Genomic DNA, 12,596 nt, shown 5'->3' on the forward strand with positions numbered 1-12,596 from the left:
TGTGTATGTATGTGTATGTGTGGGGGTGGTTGTATATATGTGTATGTATATGGGAGTGTGGTTGTGTGTATATTTGTGTATTTGTGAGTGTAGTTGTGTGCATATGTGTTTGTATATATGTGAGTGTGGTTGTTGTGTATATGTGTGTATATGTGAGTGTGGTTGTGTGTGCCTATATATTTTAATGTAGTTACTTATGTATATGTGAGTGTGTGTGTGTGTGTGTGTGTGTGTGTGTGTGTGTGTTAGTGTAGTTGTATGCATGTGTATGTATTCACACACTTGGTTTTGGTTTATGGCTCCTTAGACTGACCAATAGGACGGAAAGGGAAATAAGAAGCTAGATCCAGGCAAAGCCATGTGACTGAGCCGAGAGAAAGCATGGAAAGCACTTAGCAGCTGGCATAAAAGCTGTGTTACTGCAAAGTGGCCTGGAAGGCAGGGCCAAGATACAGGGCGCCAGGGGAACATCAGAAGAGGCCATCAAAACAGGAGCCAGGCCCCAGGATCCTACTTCCTGAACCAAAGAACAATGAGTGTGCGCGAAGGACAAAGAATTCCCCAAGGGAAGATCCATTCAGACAACCATGAAACAGCCAAAGGCACAGATGAAATATGACAAAATCTAACTGAACAAGGAGTTGAAGAAAGATGAAGGCCACTGGGTCATTTTCTCTGTCACCCTCTTGCCTTTGCTCTTCTTTCCTGATGTTCAGAGAGCCTGTGTTTCGTGAGGGGTGGGTTAGCTTTGCATGCTTCTGCCTGACCTCCACCCCTTGGCACTGGAAGTAGGGAGGTCTTCAGGCTTGTGAAATGCCTCCAGCATCAGAGACAGAGCCCAAAGTGCTCCCGGCGAGGTGGGAGGAGAACAACAGACACAAGAGGACGGGGACTTTCCCAGTGAGAAGGCCCGGTCCAGAGCAGGGCTGAGGGACACAGCCACAATTGTGTCTGCCTGCCTCCCCTCTTACTCACCTGCATTCCTCTCCCCGGGCATGTGACTGCACTTGCCCTTGATCTTGGAGGATGATACATGTTTTTCTCTTTGTCCAAGCAACAGTGCTATTGTTAATGTCTGGTTTGGGGCAGGAGACCAACACTAGGTTAAAAGTGGGGCTTCTCTTTGGATTCCCCTTCTCTGACCTTGACTTCTGCCTTTGTGTCTTAGATCCATGCCAGTCCAACCCCTGTGAACACGGTGGGGACTGTGTCATCAGAGGGGACACCTTCAGCTGCAACTGCCCAGCCCCCTTCTCGGGGAGCCGCTGTCAGACTGGTGAGTGCATTTCTTTGCATTCCCACTTCCCTTGGGGTTCACCCTGAAGCCTCCTGCCTTCATTCAAAGGTGGTGGGGAAGCACCGGGTGACCCTGGGATAAAGACCATCATGCATGGTGGTCTCGGGCTCTGCGTCACAGGTGGCATCTGTGTGTATACTGCCCCCAATGCTGTGACATGAGGCCCAAGGCTCCACTCTTCAGAGAAGAATGTCAAGGCTGACAGAGGGTGAGAGACAGCATGTAACCCAAACACAGCCCAAACTGGGAAATTTGCTTTTAGACTATGTACAGCAGAGAAATACAATCTTCAAATGGGCTTGTCTCAGGGCACATAAGTCCCAGTTTGAGGTGAGGTGGAAGGAACTGCAGAGGTGCCCTGACTGCACGGCTGGTTAAAATGTAAGCAGAAATCAGAGCCACAAGCCTGACTCCTGGGTTCTTTCTTCCCACTACCCTCCTGGTGTCTGCCTTTAGAACTCCTTCAGGGCTGTATAATACTGAGAGCAAAGACACAGGAAGAAAAGATGTGTAGGTGGTTTTACCCCTGGTGAGGAGATGGCTTTGGTCAAATCAAGGGTCATCTCCTGGGATGGAAGAAAGTGAAAAGGTTGTGACAAATGCAGAGAGCTTCATCATCAGCCTCTCGCCCTTGTGTTCTTCCCGCTTCTTACTTCCGTTTTGGCCTTATGGTCCTTCAATGAATGGTTGGGGCGGTTGAGGTTATTGGATATACACACAGCATTTGGGTCACCCCTCTCCTCACCTCTCAGGAGAATGACCAAAGGGGGAAAATCAACTACACAAATCAGAGAGGCAGAAATCACACCTGCTTGCTGAAGGTGTGAACCTCCATCAAAGCGTGTGTTAGGATGGAGAATTAAGGCTGTGAGTACTGGATGGAAGGCAGGCAGCACCAGCCGGGACCCATGGGTAAGAGGGAAACATTGTTCTGGAGCGGCTGGCCTTTCAGGACTGTGGACAAAGCTGCAGACTCAGGAAGCCTGCCCCACCTCCAAAACTGGGCTAAGCCAGCATCTAAGTCAGCTGTGTCCCAAAAATGCCTCGCCCTCATTCTCTGCTTCTCTGTGTATCCCGTACAGCACGAAACAAGTGCAAGGACAACCCCTGTGGCAAGGGAGAATGCCTCCTTACCCGGGAGCCTCCCTATTACCGCTGTGTCTGCAAATTCCCGTACACAGGACCAGAGTGTTCCAAAGGTGAGTGGCAGGGGTGCTTCCGAGCAGAACGCATTCACTGCAGGAACTGTGTCCGTGATGTCTGCCCCTTACTGTACAGACGTGGAAGTGTGTCTGAAGTTTATGTGGAGTCCAGGATTCTCCTCTTCATTAGGATTAAAAAAAAATGGATCCTCCCTGGAGAACTCAGGAGAATTCACTAATCTGTATTCCCACACATAAGCACACACACACACACACACACACACACACACATACACACTGACACATGCACACACATACCTACATAGACACATGCACATACACAAACACAGACACACACACACACATACACACCTTGGAAGTTAATTCTTTCAGGAAGTAGGCACTGACCTCTTCCTGAGATGGGTTGTGAAGAGAAGTTACACATGGAGTCACCAATGTGAGCAGGACACTATCCCAAGAGAGTTAGTCCACTCAAGGCACAAAAGAAATTCATAGGCCTTAACTTGCCCACAGTCCCACAGCTCCCAAGGTCCACAGACAGTTTCCACCTGGCTCAGACTATCTGAAAACATCTGTCTGTGCCTCCAGCTACTTCTTATTCTGGGTCCCAGTCACTCATCTTTTTATCTGGGGGAGGGGTCATTTGTTTTGGTTGTTCTACTGCATGGCCTCCATCCATGCTGCTCTGTGTTTCAGGCTTCGGTGACATTTGCCATTCAGTGGCCTATCATTTAGGAAAGGATGACCCCAGAAGAGGGCCACCACCTGTGGGTGCTGGACCTCCTCCTAACATGCCCTCCGGGCCCCATCTCCATTTTCACAGTGCTTCCAGCGTGCAAGCCAAACCCCTGCCAGAATGGTGGTGTCTGCTCCCGGCACAGACGGCGGTCCCGGGTTAGCTGTGCCTGTCCAGACCAGTACAGCGGGAGATTCTGTGAAATAGGTATGCATCTTCGCTACCGCACCTTCCAGGACTCTGGGACAAGGAAGACCCCATCCAGTGTCTCCTAAGCTCATGGCTTCCCAAGCTCTGCTCCACCTCCCTCTTAAAACCTCAGAGCACAGAGCCTGTCCAGCTCCCTGCAAGGAGGTGACAGGACGGGGTGTGGTGCAGCAAATCTACCGCCTGCCCAGACCATACCAGGGCCCCTAGCACCACCCCCTCAACTGGAGGATTCTTGTATTTTTAATTCTGGTTGAATGTGGAACATTCTGGAGCTTTGTGATGAAACCCAGTCCCCTGACCATTAGCTATCCCCGAGAATCCTTACTGAGGGCAGTGTGTCCGAGACTGACAGTTCTCATAGGTGGCCTGCTCTCTCCGAGGTCCGAGTGACTGCTATGTTGGTGACGGCTACTCTTACCGAGGCAAAGTGAGTAGGACAGTCAACCAGAACCTGTGCCTTTACTGGAACTCCCACCTCCTCTTGCAGGAGAATTACAACATGTTTATGGAGGATGCTGAGACACACGGGATTGCAGATCACAACTTTTGCAGGTATAAATCACCATCTCCAGTAGGCTCCATCTTGGTTGCCTGATTTTGAAACCAATTTCGAGTAAACAGCCTTTCTGAACAGGAAATCATCCTACTTGGGATAGGCAAGGTTATACTATAACAACAAAAGCTCAGTTGGTCTCAGAGGCTCAGATATATCAAAGTTCATTTCTTACTAATGCTACATGAGCCGTGTGGGTAAGGTGATGATGGTGGAGAATTCAGTTCCACAGAGGTTTGCAAATACCCAGGAAGGGTTAAAAAAAAAAAAAACTAACTAGGAAGTGACACATTATCTTCCACACGAATTTGAATTTCGTGGCAGAAGTAGCCACATGAGCCCACATAACATCAAGAGAGAGGCTGCGAAGCAAAGGGACTCAACCTCCCCATGCTCTGTCTGCAGACCAGCTGCTGATTGCCCGCCTCTCCCTTTTGTCTAACCAAGGTCAATGGCTTAGGTGGCTGGCACATGGAAAGTGAGGGTGTTTGTGCTTGGCGAGGGGCCGGCGCCACAAGCAGGAACATCTTCTTTGCACACAACACTATTTCTAGCCTCATCCTGCTGGCTGTGAGCTGCCTTCTTGTGGAGCTGTCTTAATGGAGAAACCCCTTGACAGCTTCTCAAAGGATTTCATGCCTGTGGTTCAGAGGTTGGAGCTGGGGTCCCAGCCTTCATCATGTCTGTCTGTCTGTAACACTTTTCTAAACACAGTGAGTGGGGTCTTCAATAGGGATCTCACTTCTCCATAAAAGGCTTCATGTCATGGTCCAGCACAAGGGCTGGAAACTGTTTCCTTGTCCTTGGGATTCTCCTCTGGAAGTTAAGATTTTGGCAAAATCTGTAAGCACGCTTGTGTGCCAAGGCTCGCTACCCCTTGAGGAGTAGAGTGAAGAAGCCTGGCAGTGTGAGCACTGGGTATCCCCTGACCCAAGGTGCTTCCGTGATGTTAAGGGCTCCACGCCTTGATGGTCAGTCATTCCAGTTTTGTGTTTTAGAAACCCAGATGGAGACCTCAAGCCCTGGTGTTTCGTTAAGGTGAACAGCGAAAAGGTGAAATGGGAATACTGTGATATCCCAGTCTGTCCAGTCCCGGGTAAGTCTGCGGCTACCCAGAGCGCTCTGGGGAGAACCAGTGACATTCCTGGCACTCCACCACTCCCACCCTACAACCCTTGACCCTTGCCTGCACACCTCCATATCACCCCTCCCAGTCCTCCGAAGCCCTCGGGATGATGAGATAGCTCAACATTCTGTCAGCTCAGGCTAGCTCTAAGACTTTCCCAACCCAGGTGAGTGTCCTTGGCATTGGTTCCTGTGCCCATCTATCTGACCAATGGGATTCTTTCCCTGTTTCATTGTTCTATGGGTCCCCATAGAACAACCCATATCTGTTTTTGTCTATTTCTAACTATTCTTTGAAGGCTGGCCCAAGCATTCCTTCCTGTGACAAGTCCTCTTGGTCTCTGGAATTGGCTGTTATACCCCGCCTCTATAAAACCTCAAGGAACTGAATGAGGTCATAGCCATGTAGCCTTTACAACTCTTTCCTTGCCACAGCTTTCTAGGTAAACCTCTTATGTCCCCTAATCTTAAAAAAAAAAAAAAAAAAAAAAGCCTGAAAACATGCATTACTGTGACACAGTATGCATGATACATGATGGGTTTATATATTTTACGTAGGTATTTGTAGCTCTTAGGAGTAATAAGCTTCGAAATAGCACCATCTTTATCATGAATTCCATGAACTTGCTTTATGTTAACTAAGTTATCCAACAATCTGTCACTCACCAAACACCATGGTGGAGGTGTGGTCTCTCAGCTCTGGACACTTAGTCAGCTTGTGATCAGAGCCACAACTCCGGCTCTGTCCTCCCAAGGAACAGCTCGTGTGATTCATCTTCATGCACCCCACAGCCACTGCTGAGCCGGTGGGAAGCCTTCTGGAGCCTGCGATGGAGCTGCCAGGGTTTGCCTCCTGCGGGAAGACAGAGCTGGCGGAGCGCGCGGTCAAGCGCATCTATGGGGGCTTGAAGAGCACGGCAGGCAAACACCCGTGGCAGGTGTCCCTGCAAACATCACTGCCGCTGACCACCACCATGCCCCAAGGCCACTTCTGTGGGGGAGCCCTGATCCACCCCTGCTGGGTGCTCACTGCAGCCCACTGTGTTGAGTAGGTATCCACGGGGAGCAAGGAGCAGCACGACTGAGGTGCAAACAGGCTCCCTTCCTGTCAAGCGATACCTCAGAAGTTTTGGCAGGACTGGAGCTGAGTGCACCAGAGGGGAAAGAACAGAGCCTTACATGAGAGAAATGAGAGGGGATATAGTTACCATGGCTTATCACAGGTGTTCTGGGTAGTTTAGCATATATAACTAGCTACCAAGAGAGGACAGGGCTTGTTTGCTTTAATTGTTAATGTCCCTGAGGCCTTCGCTATAGAGGCCTTTCCATGTAGCAACCATTTAGTAAGTATCTATGGAAGGACAGACAGAGTGTGCAGGAGACATGGATCTAAGGAATGTTTAATGTCTTATCTAATGTCTCATTGAAAGAAGGCTGGTGAGTGGATTGAATTTGGGTCTGTCTTCTTCCGAAGTCTCTAGAGTCTACCCTGAATGGGCAAAACAACCCATTATCAATGAACCTTTAGGTCAGGAGTCCTCATTTATAACTTCAGTGATTTCTGGGAGCTGAGAAATCATCACCTCTTCCAGATTCCCCAAGTTCATGGTCAGGGCTGGTCTCGTGAACCCTGGCTTGAGAGGCAGCCTGCATATCTGCAAGTCTACACTATCCTCTGGGATTCTAGCGTGGTCCCCAAGAGCAACCAGACACATTAACATTAGCAGCTACATTTCAGCAGATTTGTTCAAGACTTCAATGGCTGACTTTCAGCCAAGCCCAGAGACAAGAGAACTCTCCCAAGAAACGTGAGATGAAACGAGTATATGCCTGAACGCTCCATGATGGAGTTCCCTTGCATTGTCTTATTTGGAACCCAAGCAGAGTTTTGTAAGGGAGCAAAGGATGAGGATGCTGAAGCTGAAGGTCAGGGCTTCGCCAAGGTCGAATGGCTTCCTAGGAGCATCATTCCACTCATTTTCTGACCATCTTATTTTACTTTGAAGCATAAACATCAAGCATCTAAAAGTCGTGCTAGGAGACCAGGACCTGAAGAAGACAGAATTCCATGAGCAGACCTTCAGGGTGGAAAAGATACTGAAGTACAGTCAGTACAATGAAAAAGATGAGATTCCCCACAATGACATTGGCAAGTATCCCCTGGGTCTTGTCCTAGGTGGATTTCTCCACTGATAGAACTCTGGGGTTTGATTATAGAAAGTTCCTTTGACTATTTTTTTAATCCCTTAGGGATCCTGGAATGTGCATAATTTATAAAGGCTTTTTATGTCTTGGGAGTGTATGATAGCATTGTTGATAACTGGGTAAAACTTTTCAATTGAAGGGGAGAGATGTGAAGAATATTACATCATGGAAAGCTTTCAGCCTTGAATCTCAGACCTCCTGCTTATTAGCTAGGATCCAGGCCATCTTTCCAAACTGTGGTTTTCTGTTCCATAAAATGGGGTTGCTGTTATACAGCTCCCAGCTGACTGTGTTGTGACACGGTGTGTATATATGTGCACATGTGTGACACCTAACAGGCGCTGTTACACAGCTGTTATAGAGCCTCCAGCTGACTGTGCCGTGACACAGTATATAAGTGCACACATATGCCACCTAACAGGTGCAGGGGCAGTGCTGTTTGAGGCTGTTGGGCGCTCAGGTCTGTAGGGCTGTGCCCTATCCCTTCACGTTGTGAGGTGTTCTTCTCTCTTCCCCACTCTCCCTTCTTCCTTCCTCATCAATAGCCCCTTCCCATACAGCCTGCTTTTGAAAAATGAATCAGGAAAGGTTTTGAATCCAATTAGTTTCATTGACTGTTGGGTTACCCATCTCTGGAAGTTTAAATCATGAAATGTGGATGAAAACATTCCTCAATTGTGGGAGGAGCAGTGCGGCTTGCTAAGTCCAAAGCAAGATGAGACTAACACTTCTCTGACCAAGAGATGACATCACAGCAATTCCCCCCACCCCTTATGTCTCTCATTCAGCTTTGCTCAAGTTAAAGCCAACAGGTGGCCACTGTGCTCTGGAATCCAAATATGTGAAGACCGTCTGTTTACCCAGCAGCCCCTTTCCCTCTGGGACTGAGTGCCACATCTCGGGCTGGGGTGTAACAGAAACAGGTGAGTCTGTCACGTGTTCTCCACCATCCAGAGAATAAAGGACCAATGTCATCTGCCCTCATGCTCCTGAAACAAGTTCCAATGCATCATCAAAGGATGCATCTGCCTCGTTGTTCAGGCTCTAGTTGAAGGCAACCATCTGCACGGGGCTTTCCCCGTGAGCTCTGGTGGTCCCTGGCCTTCTTTCTCCGGCACTGAGTGGACACCAGGGAAGACTTCTCCTTCCCTAAGCAGACTGCAGAGGTGCTGGGTGTGGTGCTTGTGCGGACAGTGTCGTGCTCGGCAGGTGCCTGTTCTTGCAGAAGAGTCCTGGTTTTGTTTCTGGCACAGCTCACTTTTTACCTTTTTGATTGTCATTTTTGCACCCAGGGCTTAGATTATGTGCACCAAAATTATATCGAGTACAAACGTTTAGAAGAGTATTTTTAAGTTTTTAACAAATACTCAAAATGTGTCACCTCCTACTAGTAGTACCCTTAACAATGGACAGCAAAAATCACTTTGAGTAGACTTAGATTCATGAAGAAAGGGAAACAGATGAAGAAATGTCTGTATGCATTTGCCAGAGGCTCAGTGGAAGGAAACCCTCTGACTAATTGGACTCAAGGTCAACCAGGAACTTTTTTGTAGCTCTTTGTTGTAGTCCATCTAAGCTTTTCCTCTTTTGCTCTTCTTAATGGGGTCTGCTCAGCATGGTGATGTCTTGGTTGGGAAACCTATAGGCCTCAAATTAGAATGCTTTTATTTTTCACAAATAGCTCTTAAGATTTTATGTTCAAAGTCAAAGATGCTTTGATAAATTTCATTATCTTTAAGAAGAGGGTATCTTCTCTAAAAAGCAGATAATTTTCTGTCAGGGCACTTCAACTGACATACGTATGCATGAATCCACCTGTTTATCTGTCCTCTTCCGTCCATGCATCTGTGAAACCACCCATACATTCATCCATCAATTTCTTCAGGGCCTACTATGTGTTAGCCCTTTTGCTAGATACAAGAAATTCAAAGGTGGTTATGGGCCATCTCCATTTTCCTGAATTTACAATTAGGTTGAAAAGACAGAGAACTAAGCAGATGATTTGTCTAAATGTGGTCAGAATGGCTTTGAAAGCCTGCACAAATATGGGTGAGCAGGATGGCAGAAAGTGGCCCTGGTGCTGGAAGATAGGACATTTCTTCCCATCCTTTATAAAAACACTTTCTCCCTGACCTGAGAGTTAGTGGCTTCTTAATAATGGTGAGTGCTAGCAGGGTGAGTATCACGCTGGTCTTCTTTACAGCGACTCTTTTCTGTCCCACAGGAGAAGGGTCCCGCCAGCTCCTGGATGCCAAAGTCAAGCTGATTGCTAACCCTGTGTGCAACTCCCGCAAACTCTATGACCATACAATCGATGACAGTATGATCTGTGCAGGAAACCTTCAGAAGCCTGGGTCAGATACCTGCCAGGTCAGAAACACCACATGGTATTTGGAGGGAGAGGCTCCCTGAACCTCAGGCTGAGCAGAGAGGCCTGTGATCGTTCTGGGATGGGAGCCAGAGTTGACAGGCCACCTGCTCCGTGTTGAGTCGCAGGCAGGCAGACTTAACCGAGCCCACCTCAGGATGGGGCAGCAGAGTAACCACAGCAGCATGGCTCTGCGTTCTGGCGTGAGCCCTCCCAGCATCATCTAAAGGAGATGTCAGCATCATGTCTTACAGAGGTCTATCAAGGCCTCACTTACAGAGACATTATCAAGGCCAAGAGCAACAGTGCACTAAGGGACAGGGCTGGAACTGGAACAGCCTGGGTGTGTGTAACGCCAAGGCCTTTGCTGCTCTGCTCCACTGTGATAAAGGCACAGTCCCAGCTGCTGGGGTCCGTGGAGATTCAGAAGCACTCCCAGAGAAAGAGGAGGTGGTGATTCTGTCCACTCTATGTTAAGGGGACCTCAGGTCTCTGCCCTAAATCAAAGCCCATACCTTATCTAACTCAGGGCTCATGTCACACGGGAAGCATAGCTCCTAGACTCCCAGGATCAGCTCTGTGTAGGCGTTCCCCTTGTCCTTCTGTACTGCCCAACAGTCCTCAGAAATTCAGCACAGCCAAATTCTGGTCCTATTCCATGACAGAACCTCCTTGAAAAGGGACCCAACAACAACCAGGCAACTCAGAGCCCATTTGGGTTGGGCAACTGCAGCTTCTCTCCAGAGTCTGTGATTCTATTTTGACCCTCTGTTCCTCTCCAAGGGCCCATAGATAGGCACATACTCAGGATGGAAAGGAGCCAGTGGGCATGGTTTCCCTAAGCTTTTGGAATATGGGTGGGGCCACATGTTATTCAGTTCTCTAGAAAACCCAAAGGCTATCCTGAAAGGCTTTGGAAGCTGATAGCCACGGTTTTGAAGCCTGGTTCTGTCTTGTGTTCTGGGACCTTGATCAATCACTGAAAAGATTTGCCAACTTCAGATACCTATAATGTGACTGTAAGATCACAAGGTACTGGCTGTGATTAGGTTGGGAAGGTGAAGTCATATGATAAAAGCTGTTAGTTGCAGTTACTAAGCAAGCTGGCTTCCTCACTGCCTTCCTCCTGCCCATCTTTGCTCTGGTCTAAGCACTGCCTAAAGCGCCTTCACAAATCCTGCATCTACAGCTCACTGCTGAAAAAGCAAGGCCTCAGATGCTGGTCAACATGCTAGGTTGAACAGGAATGCTCCCTCTGAGTATCCGTCCTACACCATCACCCACCTTGACCAGCTGCTAAGAGCAGCTGAGGAACCCTGGGAATTGGCAGTGCAAGCATTATTTGCCCACAGCACTCCAGCTGCAGCCCGGGCTTCAAGCTTTTTTCAAACTCGGGAACTGAAGCTGGTGTCAGCTTCTTTCCCTTTGGACCTGTGCATCACGGGATTCTTGAGAAGAGCCTTGGCACTGGTTTCCAGAGAAGCCCAGGGTAGCTAGCAGGCTTTGCTCCCTCACCCCCTCATAGGAGTTTCGAGACCTCTCTGAACCTAGTTCACAAGGCTGACCTCCATTTGCTCTTCCCTCAGGGTGACTCCGGAGGCCCTCTAACCTGTGAAAAGGATGGTACCTACTATGTCTATGGGATTGTAAGCTGGGGCCAGGAATGTGGGAAGAAGCCAGGTGTCTACACTCAAGTCAGCAAGTTCCTGAAGTGGATAAAGACCACCATGCAGGGGGAGGCTGGCGTCTGAGGTGCTGTCCGCAGACCCTGGAAGCCCTTCTTCCTTAGCACCGGACAAGAGGGGTTTCCTGGGCAGCCTGGATGTCCTGGGGCAATGCTCTGGACAGAGGCACTGCTGCCTAGCCTGGGCTGTTCTAGACTGATGCTCGCACCATTTCATGAGGCCCACTCTGAGCACCCCCACCCCAGAAACCAACAGGAAATCCACTACCTTCGCTTCCCTCTAAAACACCAGAATTCAGAGACTGTCTTCACCATGGATACCAGCCAATGTGACACCCCTGAATGCCCAGCGCCAGGGATGGTACCTTGACCCTTACTCCTCCACCCCACCATCCAGGCCTCCACAGAACCAGCCAGTCTCACCCAGCCATCCGAGAGAAGCCCCCCAAAACACAAGCTCTTTTGTTTGCTTTCAGAGTTCTTGTTTTAATAAAGGCAGATGTGGGGATAGGAAGGGAGCGCCTTTGTTTAATCACTCATCCAGACCGCAGCCACACAGGCCTGTCTCCAGCACGAAGCCCTCTATGGCAGCTTCCCTCTTCAGAAGGCTTACATAGGCAGAGTCTTCTTCCTGTTGATGTGCAGGATCTCTGAGGCATCCGGGTTCACGTCCCTGCTCTGATGATCTCCAAGCTCCGCTGCCTCTGGCCCCACCTGCAGAAATCACACATACCCCCCTGAGTTCACACGAAGCCCCTCGCTGCTCCCACAAGCCGTGCTAAGATGCCCGGCAAACATCTAACACATTCGCCTCCCCTTCTTTGTCCTCTCTTCCACCCCGCCCAAGAAAAAAAAGGACCCTCAAGGCAAAGATGAGAAAGAAACGAAGCCTGCGTCTCATTTAGATGTGGCGTCTCTCTTCTGAACAAAGTCGGGTTCAAAATGTAGACTGCTGGAGCCAGCGAGTCCCTGACCCTTCCCGTGCATGTGAGAGCAAGCAGTCAGCACGGCGTGGGCTGCCCAGGCCCGGGATTGATGTCGCCCTGCTAGCTTTGCCTCTGCAGAACTAATGGCTGTGACTTCAGAGGAAGCCCACAGGAAGTTTAACCCATGTGTCATCTGCCTGGTCATCCCAGACCCATGAAATTAGGCGCCTTGTTCGGCTGCCTTTCACGCTTCTTTAGAACTAGCTGACCTTTGGCCAAAAATAAACTTTGAAAAGCAACAATGAGTTTGTGCTTCCCATGGTCTTGCT

At 49.1% G+C, this 12,596-nt stretch overlaps 2 protein-coding genes across 3 annotated transcripts in view; one reads left to right on the forward strand and one right to left on the reverse strand.

Annotated features, from left to right (window-relative positions):
- Habp2 (hyaluronan binding protein 2) overlaps positions 1 to 12,569 on the forward strand; it is a 31,186-nt gene extending 18,617 nt beyond the window's left edge. For both annotated transcript variants that reach the window (XM_021630995.2, XM_021630996.2), the window contains 10 exons: positions 1,169 to 1,276; positions 2,380 to 2,496; positions 3,284 to 3,403; positions 3,787 to 3,958; positions 4,958 to 5,055; positions 5,877 to 6,132; positions 7,091 to 7,233; positions 8,078 to 8,212; positions 9,514 to 9,659; positions 11,244 to 12,569. In XM_021630995.2, coding sequence (XP_021486670.1) covers positions 1,169 to 1,276; positions 2,380 to 2,496; positions 3,284 to 3,403; positions 3,787 to 3,958; positions 4,958 to 5,055; positions 5,877 to 6,132; positions 7,091 to 7,233; positions 8,078 to 8,212; positions 9,514 to 9,659; positions 11,244 to 11,408 — 1,460 coding nt within the window. In that variant the 3' untranslated portion in view covers positions 11,409 to 12,569. The remainder of the gene's footprint in view (positions 1 to 1,168; positions 1,277 to 2,379; positions 2,497 to 3,283; positions 3,404 to 3,786; positions 3,959 to 4,957; positions 5,056 to 5,876; positions 6,133 to 7,090; positions 7,234 to 8,077; positions 8,213 to 9,513; positions 9,660 to 11,243) is intronic.
- The window catches only part of Nrap (nebulin related anchoring protein), a 75,139-nt gene continuing 74,493 nt past the window's right edge, over positions 11,951 to 12,596 (reverse strand). The window contains exon 44 of the mRNA XM_060391501.1: positions 11,951 to 12,055. Within this exon, the coding sequence (XP_060247484.1) occupies positions 11,951 to 12,055 (105 nt within the window). The remainder of the gene's footprint in view (positions 12,056 to 12,596) is intronic.

This window comes from Meriones unguiculatus, chromosome 1 (assembly GCF_030254825.1).
Source record: "Meriones unguiculatus strain TT.TT164.6M chromosome 1, Bangor_MerUng_6.1, whole genome shotgun sequence".
Lineage (NCBI taxonomy): Eukaryota > Metazoa > Chordata > Mammalia > Rodentia > Muridae > Meriones > Meriones unguiculatus.